A 15,590-nucleotide genomic window follows, 5' to 3' on the forward strand; every position below is an offset into this window, starting at 1 on the left:
AAAGTCCTTACTCCTAACATTTGCAAAATTTTGCAAAGTTCATAAATTAGTCAACAAGTTCACATATACATAGCACAATTGTAATCCAAACATGAAACTCATATAATATATGCAAATTTAGTAGAATATTTGTGATGATATTATTTTAGTTACAAGAAGTTTACAAATTTGGTTATGTGAACTTCGTACTATATATGCACATTTAGTGAAATGTTTGCGATGTTACACTTTTAGTTACAGAAAGTTCACAAATTTAATTATGCGAACTTTTTATTATATATACAAATTTAGTAAAATATTTGTGATGTTACGGCAAGTTTTAGTTACAAGAAGTTTGCAAATTTAGTTATGCGAACTTTGTACTATATATGTGAATTTAGTAAACTATTTATGATGTTATGATAGGTATCAATTACAAAGTTCACAAATTTGTTCATGCAAATTTTGTATTATATATGTGAATTTAGTGAAATATTTGTGATGTTACGATAAGTTTCAGTTTACAGATTTAGTTATACAAATTGTGTACTATATATGTGAATTCAGTGAAATATTTACAAATTTTCAACGGGTTAAAGTTACAGGAGTTTGCATATTTGATTACGTAGATTTTGTAAGGTACACAAAAAAATGTGTGAATTAACCTTTTTGTAGGAGTTTGCGATACCCAGAGAGTGTATTGATATATCGCATGGTTCACTTATGTGAAGAGTAAAATGATCCTAAAGAAGTCGGACATTTGCAAATTTTGACATGAGGCAGATTTTGAAATTTGTGGGGCATTTCGGAAAATGTGTCATTTCGAAAAACATTTCATTTTTGTCATACTGAGTGCTGATTTTTCGTTTGAAAAATCGATGCAAAATTTGCAATGAATTGCTCATGTTCCCACATCTAAAAATAAAGGTGTTTATATATGTGTGTATGTTTAGGACACTCAATATTAACCATATTTTTGCTTCATAATATTTTTATTTTGTAGGTGTATTTGAAATTGCAAAATAAGCAAACATGATCATTTGAACCTTATAATATTTTGTATGTATATGCACTTATGTTTTTTTTCAATGTGTGAAATTGAAATTCATGTACATTTGGTAGGCAAATTTGTATTTACTTAAAAAAGGAAGAACTACACAAGCCTCTCTCTCTCTCTCTCTCACACACACACACACACACAACACTATCTCTCTGTATGTGTGATAGGCAAGCTGGCAGACCCATACGGGTTTTGTTAAGCTTTATATTTGGTAGTATTTTAATACTATTTTAACTACTGCAAGCTTAATTTGTTCATTTAACTTCATTTACTAATAAGCTTACTTTGAATAAACAACAAAGTAATTTAGATGTGAAAACCTGACTTTTCCAATCATAATTTTCAGTACATTGTCGAATCACTAAATGCTAAAGCTCTTGATGACCCTATTTGCACATAACAATATGCTTATTCAAAACATGTTTCTTAGTAAACAGTAAAAAATGATAAGGTTCATTAGATGGTACATTACTTATGACCAAATATAAATCCTGGAATAGAAGAGTAATTATACAGGGAAAAGTGCATTACAATTACAATAATAATAATGTGCTGTTATGTATTCACCATTTTTTTAAAAATTTTATAGTTCTAATCTAACTATTGTCATATAATGTGCTTTATAATTCATACTTGTATAATGTTCGTTGTAAAGCACATTATACTCTCAGCGTTTAGATTAATATATTCACGAGTTTTATAGAAGTGGCAAAGGCATAACATCACCGTTGCCACCACCATTTTCATCGTAACTGTACTCATTGTTATCAAGCCTTGTTCCATTCACCTTAGAGGTCTTCTCTATTTTTGTGCTAATTATGAGCATTGACTTCCTACAAGGCTTAAAAGAACTTATCGTTGGAATGTAATGTTTTGTTTTTTGACTAGGTCAAGGGACAAAAACTCTATCATTGACCGCATATTGGCAGACCTCCAAATGACAAAATCCTTCAAGTCTCTCTTATCCACCGGAGAGTACACTCAGCTTCAACCTTGTTTTAAGGGATGCCCTCTGAGCCAGGATCAGGTGCCTTCTTGGCCTCTTTCAACCATGGTCATGGTCATCTCATGTTTAGTGACAAATCATGATCACCCCTAGTCAAGAAAAGTGGATCCCTTGTAGGCTAGAATGTAATAACTGACACCAAAAAGAACAATTTCTTTTTCAACTAGTAAAACGGCTATTTTTTCCCAGTTGCCACATATATAGTGCATCGCTTCCAACTGTAGAATCATGCATACCAAGGAGGGTTAGGTGTGTTTGGCAGGAGCAGTTAGTGCACATCACCTTGTGTTGGGACGTTGCAATTTCAAATCCCTATGGTATAGTTGTATAACTGGTAGGAGTCTGCCTCACCCCAGCTTTCTCTGTCGAAAAAAAAAAACTATTGCATCATGCATGAGATGATGAGTCGCACATGATGAAGCCTATGAAAAATGAGGGTATCTTATTGTTGGCGTGGCCCATATAATGCAGCCAATTGCACCTTAAATGGTGTTGAGGTTAGCCATGTGGGCAAGAATGATCAGTTAGGAGAAGCTCTCTCTCTCTCTCTCTCCACTTGTCATCTACACTTTTTTACCATCATATTTTCTAATAATCTGTTAATTTCATTGCTTAAAATGCCACCATTCTCGATTTTGAGCATGGGATGCTCCTTTGGATTTTGATTTGGTATCCTCCTCCCTCAATCTCTGTTTCCCACCTCTTTGTTCCAACCATCGAATTTCTTGATGTGGAACTTCCCTGCCCATAACAGGACATCTGAACCATAACAGCGGCTTCTTATCGATAAACTGAAAAAGTTTGAGATGAAATTGGGGCAATACCCATCATCATTTTACGCAAATTTAACCAGGAAGTTGACGTCAACTGTGAGCAGGCAAACTCCCACCAATTAGGTAAAGTTGGTAAATTGTAGAGGATTAAATGTGAGATTTGACTGAAACATGGGCTTGATGCTGAACCAAGCACTCCCTTTTATACCAACAAAAGAACATTGTTAGCATCAGGCAGAATTCAATTCATCTACATGCAGCCAATTGATATTTAATTCTAAACCCACAAATTACTTTTCTAATTTCCTTCTTGTCATGCCACATTCTCAAATCTCTGTTGGTCCTTCCCATTTTGTGTTTGGAAACGGTGTTGAGACTCGAGAACTTTCACCGAGTCCCATACTTTCTGCCTTGATACACTAACCCAAAATGCCCTTTTAAGTCGAAGACCAGAGAAAAAGACGGCCTACATTACGATCCACATTAGGAAACAAAACACACCCTTTACCCCCCTTTGGATCTGATATTTTTGAAAAACTAAATTTTCAAAATTTTGTTTTCAGACATAAATTTATTAAAACTTGGATTCTTAAAGTCCAGCTTACTACTTTTAACTTTTTAAGTTTGGATATTAAAGAAGGCAGAGCAACGAATCAGATATGTTAACGCTAGATTCCAATAAAATAACTGTTTAACGTGAAAGGCAATGAGAGCAGGTGCTAACATTGAATTTTCCATTTCCACTACACGAGAGGAATCTACATCAGATATGGAGGAAATTTGAAAGAAAATACAATTTCATCTATAGCTGAAGAAAGATGGATGGGGACTAGTTATCTTCTGCTTCAAACGTTTGTTTTCTTGCTTCTTTGAAACTCGAAAACCATCTTAGGGCCACGTGCATGTAACTGCCACCACCAAGAAATGTTTGTTAAAATAATGAATCAGACTTCTTATATGCTAGAAATATGAGAACTATCGAGTGAAATGGGCATTTCAAATGCTTCCTTTTTTTTTTGCAAATCCAACCACGTAGATGTGTCGACATGGTGAATTTGCTAAAAATCAACTGTTAGATCATGTATTTTAGATGAAAATTACGATTTTTGGATGCTTGAATATTTATGAAGATTATGAGCAGTTTATTTTAAAGCCTTAAAAAATCTTGTTTGTGTCATAATATTAATAGGATGATTCAAGAGCTGGTCCTTATAAAACCAAGAATGTAAATCACATCCGTACGGATTTAAGAGAAAAGAACAAAAAATCCATGAAAATTGCCACTCACGGAAGTTCTCGCATTTTCAGTTCTCACATTCTAGTTACTCCTTATATGTAAAGGACAAGAGTGACATATAAAACAGTATGATTTGAGCTCCCTTGCCCCAAATTCAGCAGGTTTGATATACTCGGCTCCCTAGAATGACAACCAACCTGATGGCTTCAAAATTAACTAGACAAAAAGACATTATATGGCCATGAATAAGGAGCCCCTAAATTCGAATTACAGTCTTCGATAATTCAATAATAGCAGCGAATGGTGACAAGCAAACAATGACCACCTAAACATTAAGGGGACGTTTCATTGCCCCAAATTTCAGATCCAAGGGATTGGCTCGGAGATCTCTTAGAATGAAGGGGGGAGGGGGGGGGGGGGGGAGGTTGGGGTTTTCGCTCTCAGATCCACATTTTGCTCTCACCAAAGTGAGAATCTCGGATCCTCAAACTGGCAGATCTGAGATTCCGTGTTTGATAAACCAGCGATGCTAAGTGTGGTGTCCATGCCCCAACAGCAACCCCCATGCCAGCTCAGAACCAGGGTCTGAGATCCCTGGCTATCAAACACACCCTAAGTGATCGTTTTACTTGAACGAATGTTGAACAGAGCATCAAGGTGGCAGATTAATTCATGAAACAGAAAAAGGAGGAACACCTACCTGAATTCCTCACCTGGCTGATGAGGATTCAAGCCACCAGATAATTTCCTAAAAAAATCATGGATATTGTGCAAAATTTCCCGCAGCAGTTCCAACCTTCAGGTAAGCAGTGATAATTCTGCATTAGCTGGTGGTGGTGTTGGAGGCTTGATCAGTGTCTTCAGGGACTCCATGATACTAGAGAAAGAAGGACGTTTCCAGGGCTCACTGCAAAATCACAACCACATAAGGTTACAGAAAACATGTCTAATAAACACTGGTGAACAATAGGTAAGTGCCTACTTGGCCCAACAAGACTCGATTATGGATGCCACTTTTGGATTCACATAGCTAGGAATTTGAAGTCTTCTGTTTTGGAAGCCTACAGCAGCCACCACCTGAAGAGCAGATCAAATATCAAAAATAATACTGTGACTAGTTAAATCTGAACTGGACATAAAACCAGGCTCAGCCGCACATTGTTTGAAGTTGTCATTCTCACATGGAACACAAAAAAGGCATATCATAATATATATACATAAATTACTAAAATTTCATATTCTCCCCACCATGGTTTCCATCTTCCTGACACTTGTCAAATAAATTGTAACAGAAAGGCAACCTTGACAAAGGAGAAATGGACACTGCAATCAGTAGAATGTAAAAATCATTATTTATGAAAAAAGTTTTAAACATAATCTATTACATCCAACAAATGTCATCCAAACCAGTGGTCGCATGCATTGATCAATTTTGACCAAAGCAATTGCTGCAAATCTAATTTGTAACTGTGAATCAATCATGGTGTCATGCAAACATGTAATGTAAGAAAATTTGGAGAAGAAAAGGAAGAAGCGGAAATGAAAAAAGAACAAATAACAGAAATTTTACGGAGTCCTGTAGCATATCTTGCATAGCCTATAAAGTTTTGACCCAAGAGGAACTTCCTATGTGATGGCACTCTGTTTTTGAGTTCTTCGAAGATAAAAGAAGAGAGGCAAAGGAAAAAGACAAAAAAAAAAGTTCCACCAAGGTCATAAACTTCCAAACCTGTGCTGGATTCAAACTACCCCATGGCTGTTGCATTGTTACAAGTTCCCATAGGATAACTCCAAAGCTGTAAATGTCACACTTCTCATTCGATGGTTCATCACGAAGGACCTCTGGGGCCATCCATTCAGGCTAACCATATTCAAAGGAAAATTTTTTAGGGAACATAACCAAAACAAATTGCAAAACAGAGAAGAATAAAAGGAAATAACAAGAACTTACAGTTCCAGCCGTTGACTTTGAAGAGAGGAATGTATTGGCCTTCAAACGGGAAAGGCCAAAATCACATACCTGGCCATGAGACAAGTAAAATGGATGCATGAGAAGGGAAGCTGTGGAACTTGGCTACAGAAAAGAAGAGAAATAGGCACAAAAGTCGCTTTTTACAGCAACAAAAGTCACTAACTGAAGCAAACATCTCGAGAATTGCAAATAATGACAAGGACATCTTGCTGCGAAGAAACTATTGACAACCTTTTGATGGTTGGAGAAGAAGAAACTCACATAAAAGAGTCTTGATTGAATAATGGTTCAAGCTTCTACTACATATTAAAATCTTAAACAAAGTTGTCTCAGAAGCTGCACGATAGCTTGAGAGGGTAAGGAAAAAGTGCTAACGAGATAAAGAAAAAAGAATAACAACTGTACAGAAAATAGGAAGAAACTCTAAGCCATCATCCTAATGAGAGGTCAAATGGGCCCATTGCTCAAGACTAACTTGATCCATCTCACCTCAAACCCATAGAACTCGAAGATTTTTAATATATATATATATATATATATATATATTTTAAATATATATATATATATATATATAAACTTGGTAATGGTAGAACATTTCCTATCTGGCTATCTCATCTGATCCATAAAAGTTCCAGTTGGTCATAGGAAACAAAATGCACAAATTTAAATATAACCAGTTAACTATGGTGTCCTTTTTCAGCAAGGTATATTAACATCCCTAGGATATTCTTTAATTAAGACAATTGTATATAACAACAATAGTACTCACTTGATATGTTTACATTCTTCTTCTTATTTTTTATTTTAAAAGTATAGTAGTAAAAAATAACACAAATCTGTGGCATCAGACAGAGCCTCTTTTTTTTCTTTGGTTTAAAAGAGCATCAAAATGTGGTTTATCAATGTTAAAAAGAGTTGAGGCAAAACCCTATAATATTGAAATAATCAAAATGCTTAAAAAAGAAAATGAACGAGAGAAAAAAACATAAACTCTGCTAGTTATGTGTAATTTCATTTTTTGTGTACAACAATGCAATCAGGCATAAAACAGCACCAAAGCAGCATTGTGACATCATAACTATAATATTCCACAATAAGTGTTATTTCCAGGGGTTCTGTGAATACCTTCACCGTCCATTTCTTATCCACCAAGAGATTTGGGGACTTCAAATCTCGATGCACAATAGGAGGCTTGCGGTGATGCAGATAATTCATCCCCTTGGCCTACAGAAACAATTAAAGACTTGCATTTCAGAGCTAAAAGCAAATGACAAAAAAGGATTCAACAAATTTCCCCAGTGAAATGATAGAGAAATTGACATGTAATATATTATTTGTGCAAAAGAAAAAATGAAGAGCCAACCAACCACATCATATGCCATATTGAGTCGACGTCTCTCATCCATTGAGTCCTTCGCACCAGGTCTATGTATAAGCTTGTACAAACTGCCTCTGTGGTGAAAAAGACAACCAAATAATCTCATTGCAAAACTAGATTTCCTTTGTTGCATTCCTTGTCAGAACTGATAAAACATTTGTGAGGAGGGAGAACCTGGACAAAAATTCTGTGACGATAGATAAGTTTGGGGGCTGGGTTACAGCACCCATGAAAAGAACAATATTTGGATGTCGTAGACGTTTCATAATTGCAACCTGTCAGGTAACCATATAAAGTGACAATGTCAGGAAGAAGAGGAAGAGGAGTTGTTTTCTACCCATTGAAGGAAAATGAGTCCTACTTGGTATATCCTGGCAATGAACCAAAAAAAATATTTACGTGCAAGCAGATGATGGATGCAAACAATTTTGACCTCAAAGAACCAAAAATTATAGTATTAAATCAAATCATCAAAAAACTTATTATAATAATCAGAATAAACAGTGAGTAATTTTGACACAACTATTTAATTAGTCCTGGGAAACAGAACTCTTATAATTAAGTTTTGTCCTATAGTAACAAAAAGTTATTAGGAAAACTTAGAGTGCTTATCTGCAGAAACAATAAATTATTTCCAAGCAGAAAAAAAGTCAGCGACTAGGCTCTCTACTTTAGGCTGCAACCAGCGATGTGACCCAACAACTACAGTGCACTGAGGTCCTCTCTAGTTCCAATGATCCTATCCAAATAAAATGGGATCTTTGGGAACTTGACTACATTTGATGTGAAAAACTCAGATTCAAAGAATGAACTATGGAAGACATTGAATCCATGCATTTGTTTGAATGAAGAACAGACTGACGAGATACAGCTCTACTTAATAATAAAGGTGACACATATTAGTAAACTACACAGAATAACAAATGCAGCCAAGAGAAAATATGCTTTGTTAAAAAATTAAAAAAGGAAAAAAATGAACCATCTGATTGTAGCCTTGTAACTGACAATAAAGAAAGGGAAGTCATCAATGGCTCTGGCAGACTTTATAAAGAAGTCAAGAATCTAGAGGCCCAAAGGCACAGATATCAGTTCCATGATAAGCTATTCAAGGATATATTGAGAAGTCACATCAAGCTTTGTATGATCGGACTAACTTATTGAACTTAAATCTATGTAAAATATGAATAAAGTTTGCTGTCATAGTAGAAGGAAGCCAAGATGTGCATGCTAAGATAATCAAGGAAGAATCATGTTAGACAAATTCAAATTGGTGGCAGAAGATAAAACCATGGCTAATGGTTCCCCTTCATATGGTCACTACCTATGAACCATGAACAATGTACCAGATTGTCAGTTTCTAGAGCATATATTTCTCTACATCCAGAGAAGGTTGTTAACGTGACACCAACACACACATGCACACATCACTCCTCACCCCAAAGATACTTGAGCTCATTGGATCACTAATACACACTACTGGCTTCCAACCATAACAAAGTCAAAAATTGGTGGATTTGATGCCATCCTCTGCAAGGTCAACTCTCCCTCCATTGCTAAGAATATACTTCTTTGCATCAGGTGCACCAAACAAGGGAAGATCAATCTCAGGTCAAGATTTGACGGTTAACATAACATGCATGAAATCAGGGCTAGCACCATAAAGGGGTCACCTTTAGGGATGCAAATGGGTTGTATTCAATTCAGATGAAGGCATTATTGAATCTTACATAACTGGATATAGCCAGACTGGATTCAAAGCCCCATTTGATATTCCTAACGAAAAAACTAGTATCAGGTCCAGATCTGATTAGCATATGTATTTTACTTGTAAACTAATTCAGATTCAGATACAAAATTCCAATCAAAATCTGAATCCAATTACCATCTGGGTTGATTTCTTTACTGAAATGAACTAAATGGATTCAGATTCAGTAAGACATCCTACCCAAATCAAAACTGCCGACATTCCTAGACACTGTATAGCCCCCACAGTTTTTGACCCAGCTTGCATCAGATAGCACTGGAAGCACTAGAACAACAACCTGATACATCCAAAAGCGTTGTGTATATGTTATATCCATAGGCCATGAGGTCTTCAGGCTAGGAGATGGTAAAGCGATGATAAATCATAAAAATGCTATGTTGCAACACAAGATAACATTGGCCAGTTCTGTTCCCAACACAATCATGGAGTAACAGAGACATTAATCACCAAATCATCTGCTATACAAACTTGAATGGCAATAGGTATAAATACTCAGCTAAGACAGAGAAGAAAGAGACAAAAATATATTGAATGTGTCCATAATTGGCTGTCTTGACTGATCATGATTCACGTTCTGGAAATCATTTGTGCAGACATCAAGTGACACATCGAAGTGAGGTTAAGAGATCAAATGTGGTTGTCTAATCTCTCGGCAGAACCAAAGGAAGTAACTGTACTTAATAGAGAGTACCAAGATTACGTATATAATAGCCTACCATTTATTCACTCAGTTGAAAAATAGTCAAAAAAGAAGTTTCTGCTAGAACACAGACTTAACTCCACAACTAGAAACCATTTCATCACAGGAAAATATATAAGGAAACATTTTAGCTTTTAGAAGATGGGCTAATCTTAGATACAGTATATATCTATACATCTGTTTTTAATAGTGAAAAGAAAGTTAAAAAAAGAATACCTCCCTCAAAAACTCCTTCAAACGCTCTTCATGAAAGTCTTGCTCCATCAGAATTTTAACAGCAACATCCTGTGTCAGTAAGATACTGTATAAGCCTGAATTTTTTGCACTTGGTAAAGAAAAGAAGCATAATAGCCAAGTTTGAGAAGTTTGGGAAAACGCAGGTGAATGTTCAGACAAAGAACACATAAATTGATGCTATAAATGTCTACAAGATGAACATGGCCAAGGAAAGATTACTGAATTCAGAAAGTAAACAACAGTAAACAGACATGATGGAGGTCAATAATATATTAAATTAGTAAAAATCCACAGAACAAGAGCAACGTTTCCACATGAACAAAGACGTGGAACCATCAGGTTTCAACTTGGAGGATTGGAAGAAATAACAAGAATACAAAAGCCATCCAAACAATGACGTCAAATTTTGGCTCAAGAAGAAAAGCTAAAATTTCATATACTTGAGGAAAATGGTTCACTTTTAATAATTGTCATGATAAAATATAACATCAATAGGAAAACACTGTGATTGCTAGATACTAATTACTGATTGGAAGAAAAAATAATATCTGCAGGCATCTATGAGCTAAAAGATCAATAAAAGATATTTACACTTACCGATCCATGCCAATCAGCACCATGAACAATGCCAAAAGAACCTGAAATCACCCAAGATAAACATGCTCAGACACTAAATCACAATCTAGTATTCAATGACAGGCTTTGAAACCCATTAACTGACACCATCAACAGAACTACCACTAAGGCATGTTTTTGGTGAGCAAAAGATAATTTTATTAAGGGGAAAGTACCTGCACCAATTTTCTCCTTTAAAACAAGATCAGTCCATGGGATGTTTAGGTCCTCCATATCAAGAGATAACTCACTATTTGGTTTATTTGGGAGCATTTGACGAACCAAAAAATTTGAATCTTTGCTCATATCAGGTCTCTGATTGCTCAAAGCCAATAATGCCTGATCACGAGTGGCATGGCGTTGAATGTGTATCAGTGGTTTGGAATTTTGAAAGGTTTCCTTCAGGCCTTTATTGCTTTCTTTATGCATATCGTGCATTTTTTGCAGCTGAGATTCTCCATTGCAGCTGTTCATCCAGTCAGATACTCTATTATTAATCTGAAGGTGAGGGCTGAACATTTTCACTTCTTTCAAAAATAGATGAAGATACATAAATAATATCTGGAAATAGATGAAGATGCATAAATAATATCTGGATACCTTCGGACAGGAAGTTTAGAACAGGATGGTTTTGTAGCATCTTCTTGACTACCTCCTGTTCAAAATCCACATCAAATATCAAGAACCTTCATGGGCAGCTGAACGGGAGAACAAGAGGCAGCAGAGGTAACTATACAGGTGCACAAATAAAGGAAGAAAACCAAGACAGATACAAGTTATAGTTTCAACCTAAGCTGTCCAATATTTCTAGATTGGAATATCTAAATTCTAAAGCAATAGAAACATCTGTAGATGGCACCAATTTGTCAGGAAAAGTTGGCACAAGCAGCTGTAGATACACTTCTTGATAACGAAATCAGATTAATATATATATATATAGTCACAACTCACAAATTAGGCAATATTTTGAAAATATTGCAATAACATAGCTGTAAATTCATCAAAAAATATCATGAGATTCTGAAAACATCAGAATTTTATATGTATCACGATATTATTGCGACAAATTCATGAAATTATCAGTTTTACTTTTTTACTTCTTTTCTATATCTTCAATATGTTTTGCTTCTTTATTTTATATTTTTTACTTCTTTTATTACGTGTATTTTTATTATCTAAACATGTTGCTTATTTTTACTACTTTATACAACAACTACGCCTTCATCCCAAAACAATTGGGGTCAGCGATATGAACCAAAAAAGAAAATCATTCCGGGTCTTCCACATGAATCCTTTTCCTCCAATCATTTCTATCCAATGCCATGTCCTCGGTGAGGTTCAAAGTATTCATATCCTTTCGTATCATCTCCATCCAAGTCTTCCTAGGCCTACCCCGACCTCTTTTAACTAATACATTTTCCCATTTCTCCATCCTTCTAACTGGAGCATCATTAGGCCTTCGCCGAATATGTCCAAACCACTGTAAACGATTCTCTCTCATCTTATTTTCAATGGGTGCAACGCCTACCTTCTTACGTATCTCCTCGTTCCGAATCTTATCTTTTATAGTATTTCCACACATCCATCTAAGCATACGCATCTCAGCTACACTCATTTTTTGAATATGATGTCTCTTGGCAGCCCAACATTCCATACCATATAGTAAAGCGGGCCTAATAGTTGTCCTATAAAACTTTCCCTTCAACCGCAATGGCATTCTACGATCGCACAACACTCCAGTTGCACTTTTTCATTTCATCCACCCAACCTTTATCCTATGATTTACATCTCCATCAATTTCTCCATACTTTTGAATGATAGATCTCAAATATTTGAAACAATCATCCACCGGTATTTCTTGCTCACCAAGCTTCACTACACTCCTATCTTATTTTTACTAGTTTATGTTTTTAAAAATTTTCTAAACACCAAATTTTTTCTGAGATCTTCCCAAGATTTATCAACCAAACCTATATAATAAATTGCTTGGTTGAGATATAGCCGGGACCGATATTTTTTACTATGATATATATCGGGAAACTCAACCATGTAAACTAGAAATATGTGAAGAATTACATGACTTTCATGTGGATGAAGCATTTCCAACTTTTTTTTTGGCAAATCCAACCCTGCATATGTGTTCAGCGAGGTCCAATTGCAAGGAACCGATACTTGAATCATGCTTTTTCAAAGAAACAATGATTTTTTTAGACTTGAATATTTATGAAAATTATGCACACTTGATTTTCAAGCCTTAAAAGTACCTTGTATAAATGCTGAAATCAGATGATCCATGAACCAATTCCCATAAAAACAAGAATGTAGACATCCATATAATCAGATTTTACAAAAATAAAAGCCCCGAAATCTTGGTGCACATGAAAGTTCATATTTTTTTGTTCACATTATATATGTATATAAACCCTTACAATGCCAATTCCAAGAGGGTGGAGTTAGATGGATGTGTTAAAAAATGTAATCCTTATGTATATATATTAGTATGTATATATATATAATGTATGCATATCTATATATATATATATACTAATATATTTATTTTGATCATAATACCCGAAAAGGGTATTTCTGTAAATTCACTTTTTACGCATATTCCACTTGAAATATGATTGTATTTTTATTTTTATTTTTTTTATTTTTCTTTCTTTCTTTTTCTTTATTCTTTTTTATTTCTTTTTTATGGCTTTTCCTGCCACCTTGGGAATGAAAAAGGTGCAAAAGTGTCACTAGGATCCGACCCGATCCATGCCGATCCATGTAAAGATTATGTACAGTCGGATACATTAGGACCCGAGCCATGTAACCTTTCCTTTTAATCGGGTCTGGATACACCAAACCCGGATCCACACCTCTACAATGTAAATTTATAAATGCACAGTTTTAGGTCATGATTTCTACAGCCGCAATTCATCTTAGCCCTCTCCTTCGTCTCTCTCTCTCTCTCTCTCTCTCTCTCTCTCTCTCTCTCTCTTTTCTCAATACATGTATTCCTATGTCACACGGACTCGGCTAAGGAGGTGCCGCACCCGAGTCGACACGCCCCGACACGGGTGCGGACTCGGGTGCGGCTTCGGACTCGGCCCGGACTCGGTCAACGCCGAGTCGGACTCGGTCAACGAGTCCAGGCCGAGTCCGTCCACATTTTGGACTTGGTCAACTTTGACCGAGTCCAAAAATGTCTCTAAAAACTAATTTTTTATATTTTTTATTTAAAAAAAAATATATAAAAAAGGCACTGTGACTGTGCAGTCTTTGCAGTGTGCACAGTCACAGACTGTGCACAGTGCACAGTCTTTGCAGTGTGCACTGTGCACAGTGCTGTGCCTGTGCACAGTCACAGTCTGTGACTGCACAGACACCTGTGGCATTTTAAAAATAAAATAAAATTTTATATATATATATATATATATATATATTTTTTTTTTTTTTTGCAGAGTCCCCGTGTCCAAAAATTTTAAAATTGTGCCGCACCCGTGTCGCACCCGCATCCGCACCCGCACCCGCACCCATGTGACATAGATGTATTCTAACATGGTATCAGAGCGGAGATCCATCTGAGGGCCGAAGAAGGTTGCCGACAGGTGCGATGATCAGAGATTTAAGGTTTTTCGTTTCTTCTCTTCTACTTTTCTTCATTTCCTTTCTCCTTCTTTCTATTTCTCATTTCTTCACTCTTTCTGAAATTTTCTGTGCACCCGACCCACATCTCACGTGGGCTTGACATTCACGTGGCTGATTTCTTCTCTCTTTCTAAAATCTTTTGTGCCCCCGACCCACATCTCACGTGGGCTTGACCTCTTCGTGGTGATCTGAGATTCACGTAAACCTTGTTCACGTGAATCCAGACTGTGCAAAAACAAAGGTGATTCTAATTCACGTGAATCGCTGAAATCGATTCACGTGAAACAGCAAATCGACCACGATTCCTATTTCAGATATGCTTTTGTTTGGTATCATTTGATTTGTCCCCTTTGCCCAATCTCCTCCATGTTTTTTTTTTTTGCATATTCAGATATCCCAGCTTTCCTCATTTTTTTTTTGTTGTGTGTTTTTCTTCCCTTATTCTCATTTTCTACACTTGCCTGAAAACATATCTAACGTGTGAAAGTATTTTTCATCACGTCAATCTAAAATTTTTCAAGAGTGTAAAGAAAAGTTCAGTGTTCAGTCTCACTATCTTCTGAATCTGACATCCTGTGGTCTCCTGTTCAAAAAAAAAAAGAGGGAGGCTGAGCACTTCATGAACACTCTTGTTGAATTTTATTTCTAGATGGATCCTTATTCTTCTCAATCGAATCTTTCTTCAAGCTTTCTCAATCAACTCGTTTCTGAAAAGTTGAATACCTCAAACTTCTTGATTTGGAAGAAACAAATTATTCCTTTTATAAGGAGCCAAGGTCTCTTAGGTCACCTGGATGGAACTACTCCAGTCCCACCAGAATTTGCCCCGAGAGAAGAGAAAGATGATAAAAGGGCGAGTTCAATTGTATATGTAAAAAATGTAAAATATCTCAACTGGAAAAGGAAAGATCAATCGGTAGTTGCATACATCACTTCTACCTTGTCTCAAGAAGTCCTGGTTGTCATCCCTGACAACTGTACATCTCTTCAATTTTGGGAGCGACTGGTTCAGACATATTCACAGGTTTCACAAGCGATGATGGTTTTTCTCAAGAGAGAATTTCAGTTACTAAGAAAAGATTCAATAACCATCATGGAATACTTGAACAAGATAAAGATTATCACAGATCAACTTGCAGTTATAGGATGTGCCGTCAGTGACAGTGACATGGTGCAACAAACTATGAGGGGATTGGGACCTGACTACAATATGATAGTCACTTCACTAT

At 36.0% G+C, this 15,590-nt stretch overlaps 1 protein-coding gene across 3 annotated transcripts in view; it reads right to left on the bottom strand.

Moving 5' to 3' along the window:
• Positions 1 to 3,476: 3,476 nt before the first annotated feature.
• CTR1 (Protein kinase superfamily protein) overlaps positions 3,477 to 15,590 on the bottom strand; it is a 35,022-nt gene continuing 22,908 nt past the window's right edge. Inside the window, exons 6-17 of one of the 3 annotated variants that reach the window (XR_016430192.1) lie at positions 11,323 to 11,377; positions 10,899 to 11,188; positions 10,705 to 10,745; positions 10,087 to 10,155; positions 7,580 to 7,680; positions 7,395 to 7,479; positions 7,153 to 7,251; positions 6,007 to 6,075; positions 5,785 to 5,916; positions 5,038 to 5,132; positions 4,769 to 4,962; positions 3,477 to 3,726 (exon numbers count right to left, since the gene is read on the bottom strand). Coding sequence is in view for 1 of the 3 variants with exons in the window: in XM_089995732.1 (XP_089851858.1) it covers positions 4,854 to 4,962; positions 5,038 to 5,132; positions 5,785 to 5,916; positions 6,007 to 6,075; positions 7,153 to 7,251; positions 7,395 to 7,479; positions 7,580 to 7,680; positions 10,087 to 10,155; positions 10,705 to 10,745; positions 10,899 to 11,188; positions 11,323 to 11,377 (1,145 nt within the window). In the remaining 2 variants the exon portion in view is untranslated. Of the gene's footprint in view, positions 3,727 to 4,755; positions 4,963 to 5,037; positions 5,133 to 5,784; positions 5,917 to 6,006; positions 6,076 to 7,152; positions 7,252 to 7,394; positions 7,480 to 7,579; positions 7,681 to 10,086; positions 10,156 to 10,704; positions 10,746 to 10,898; positions 11,189 to 11,322; positions 11,378 to 15,590 lie in introns of all 3 variants that reach the window. The other 2 variants (XR_016430189.1, XM_089995732.1) reach the window with 2 other exon arrangements.

This window comes from Nuphar pumila, chromosome 1 (genome assembly GCF_984573655.1).
Source record: "Nuphar pumila chromosome 1, dmNupPumi1.hap1.1, whole genome shotgun sequence".
NCBI lineage: Eukaryota > Viridiplantae > Streptophyta > Magnoliopsida > Nymphaeales > Nymphaeaceae > Nuphar > Nuphar pumila.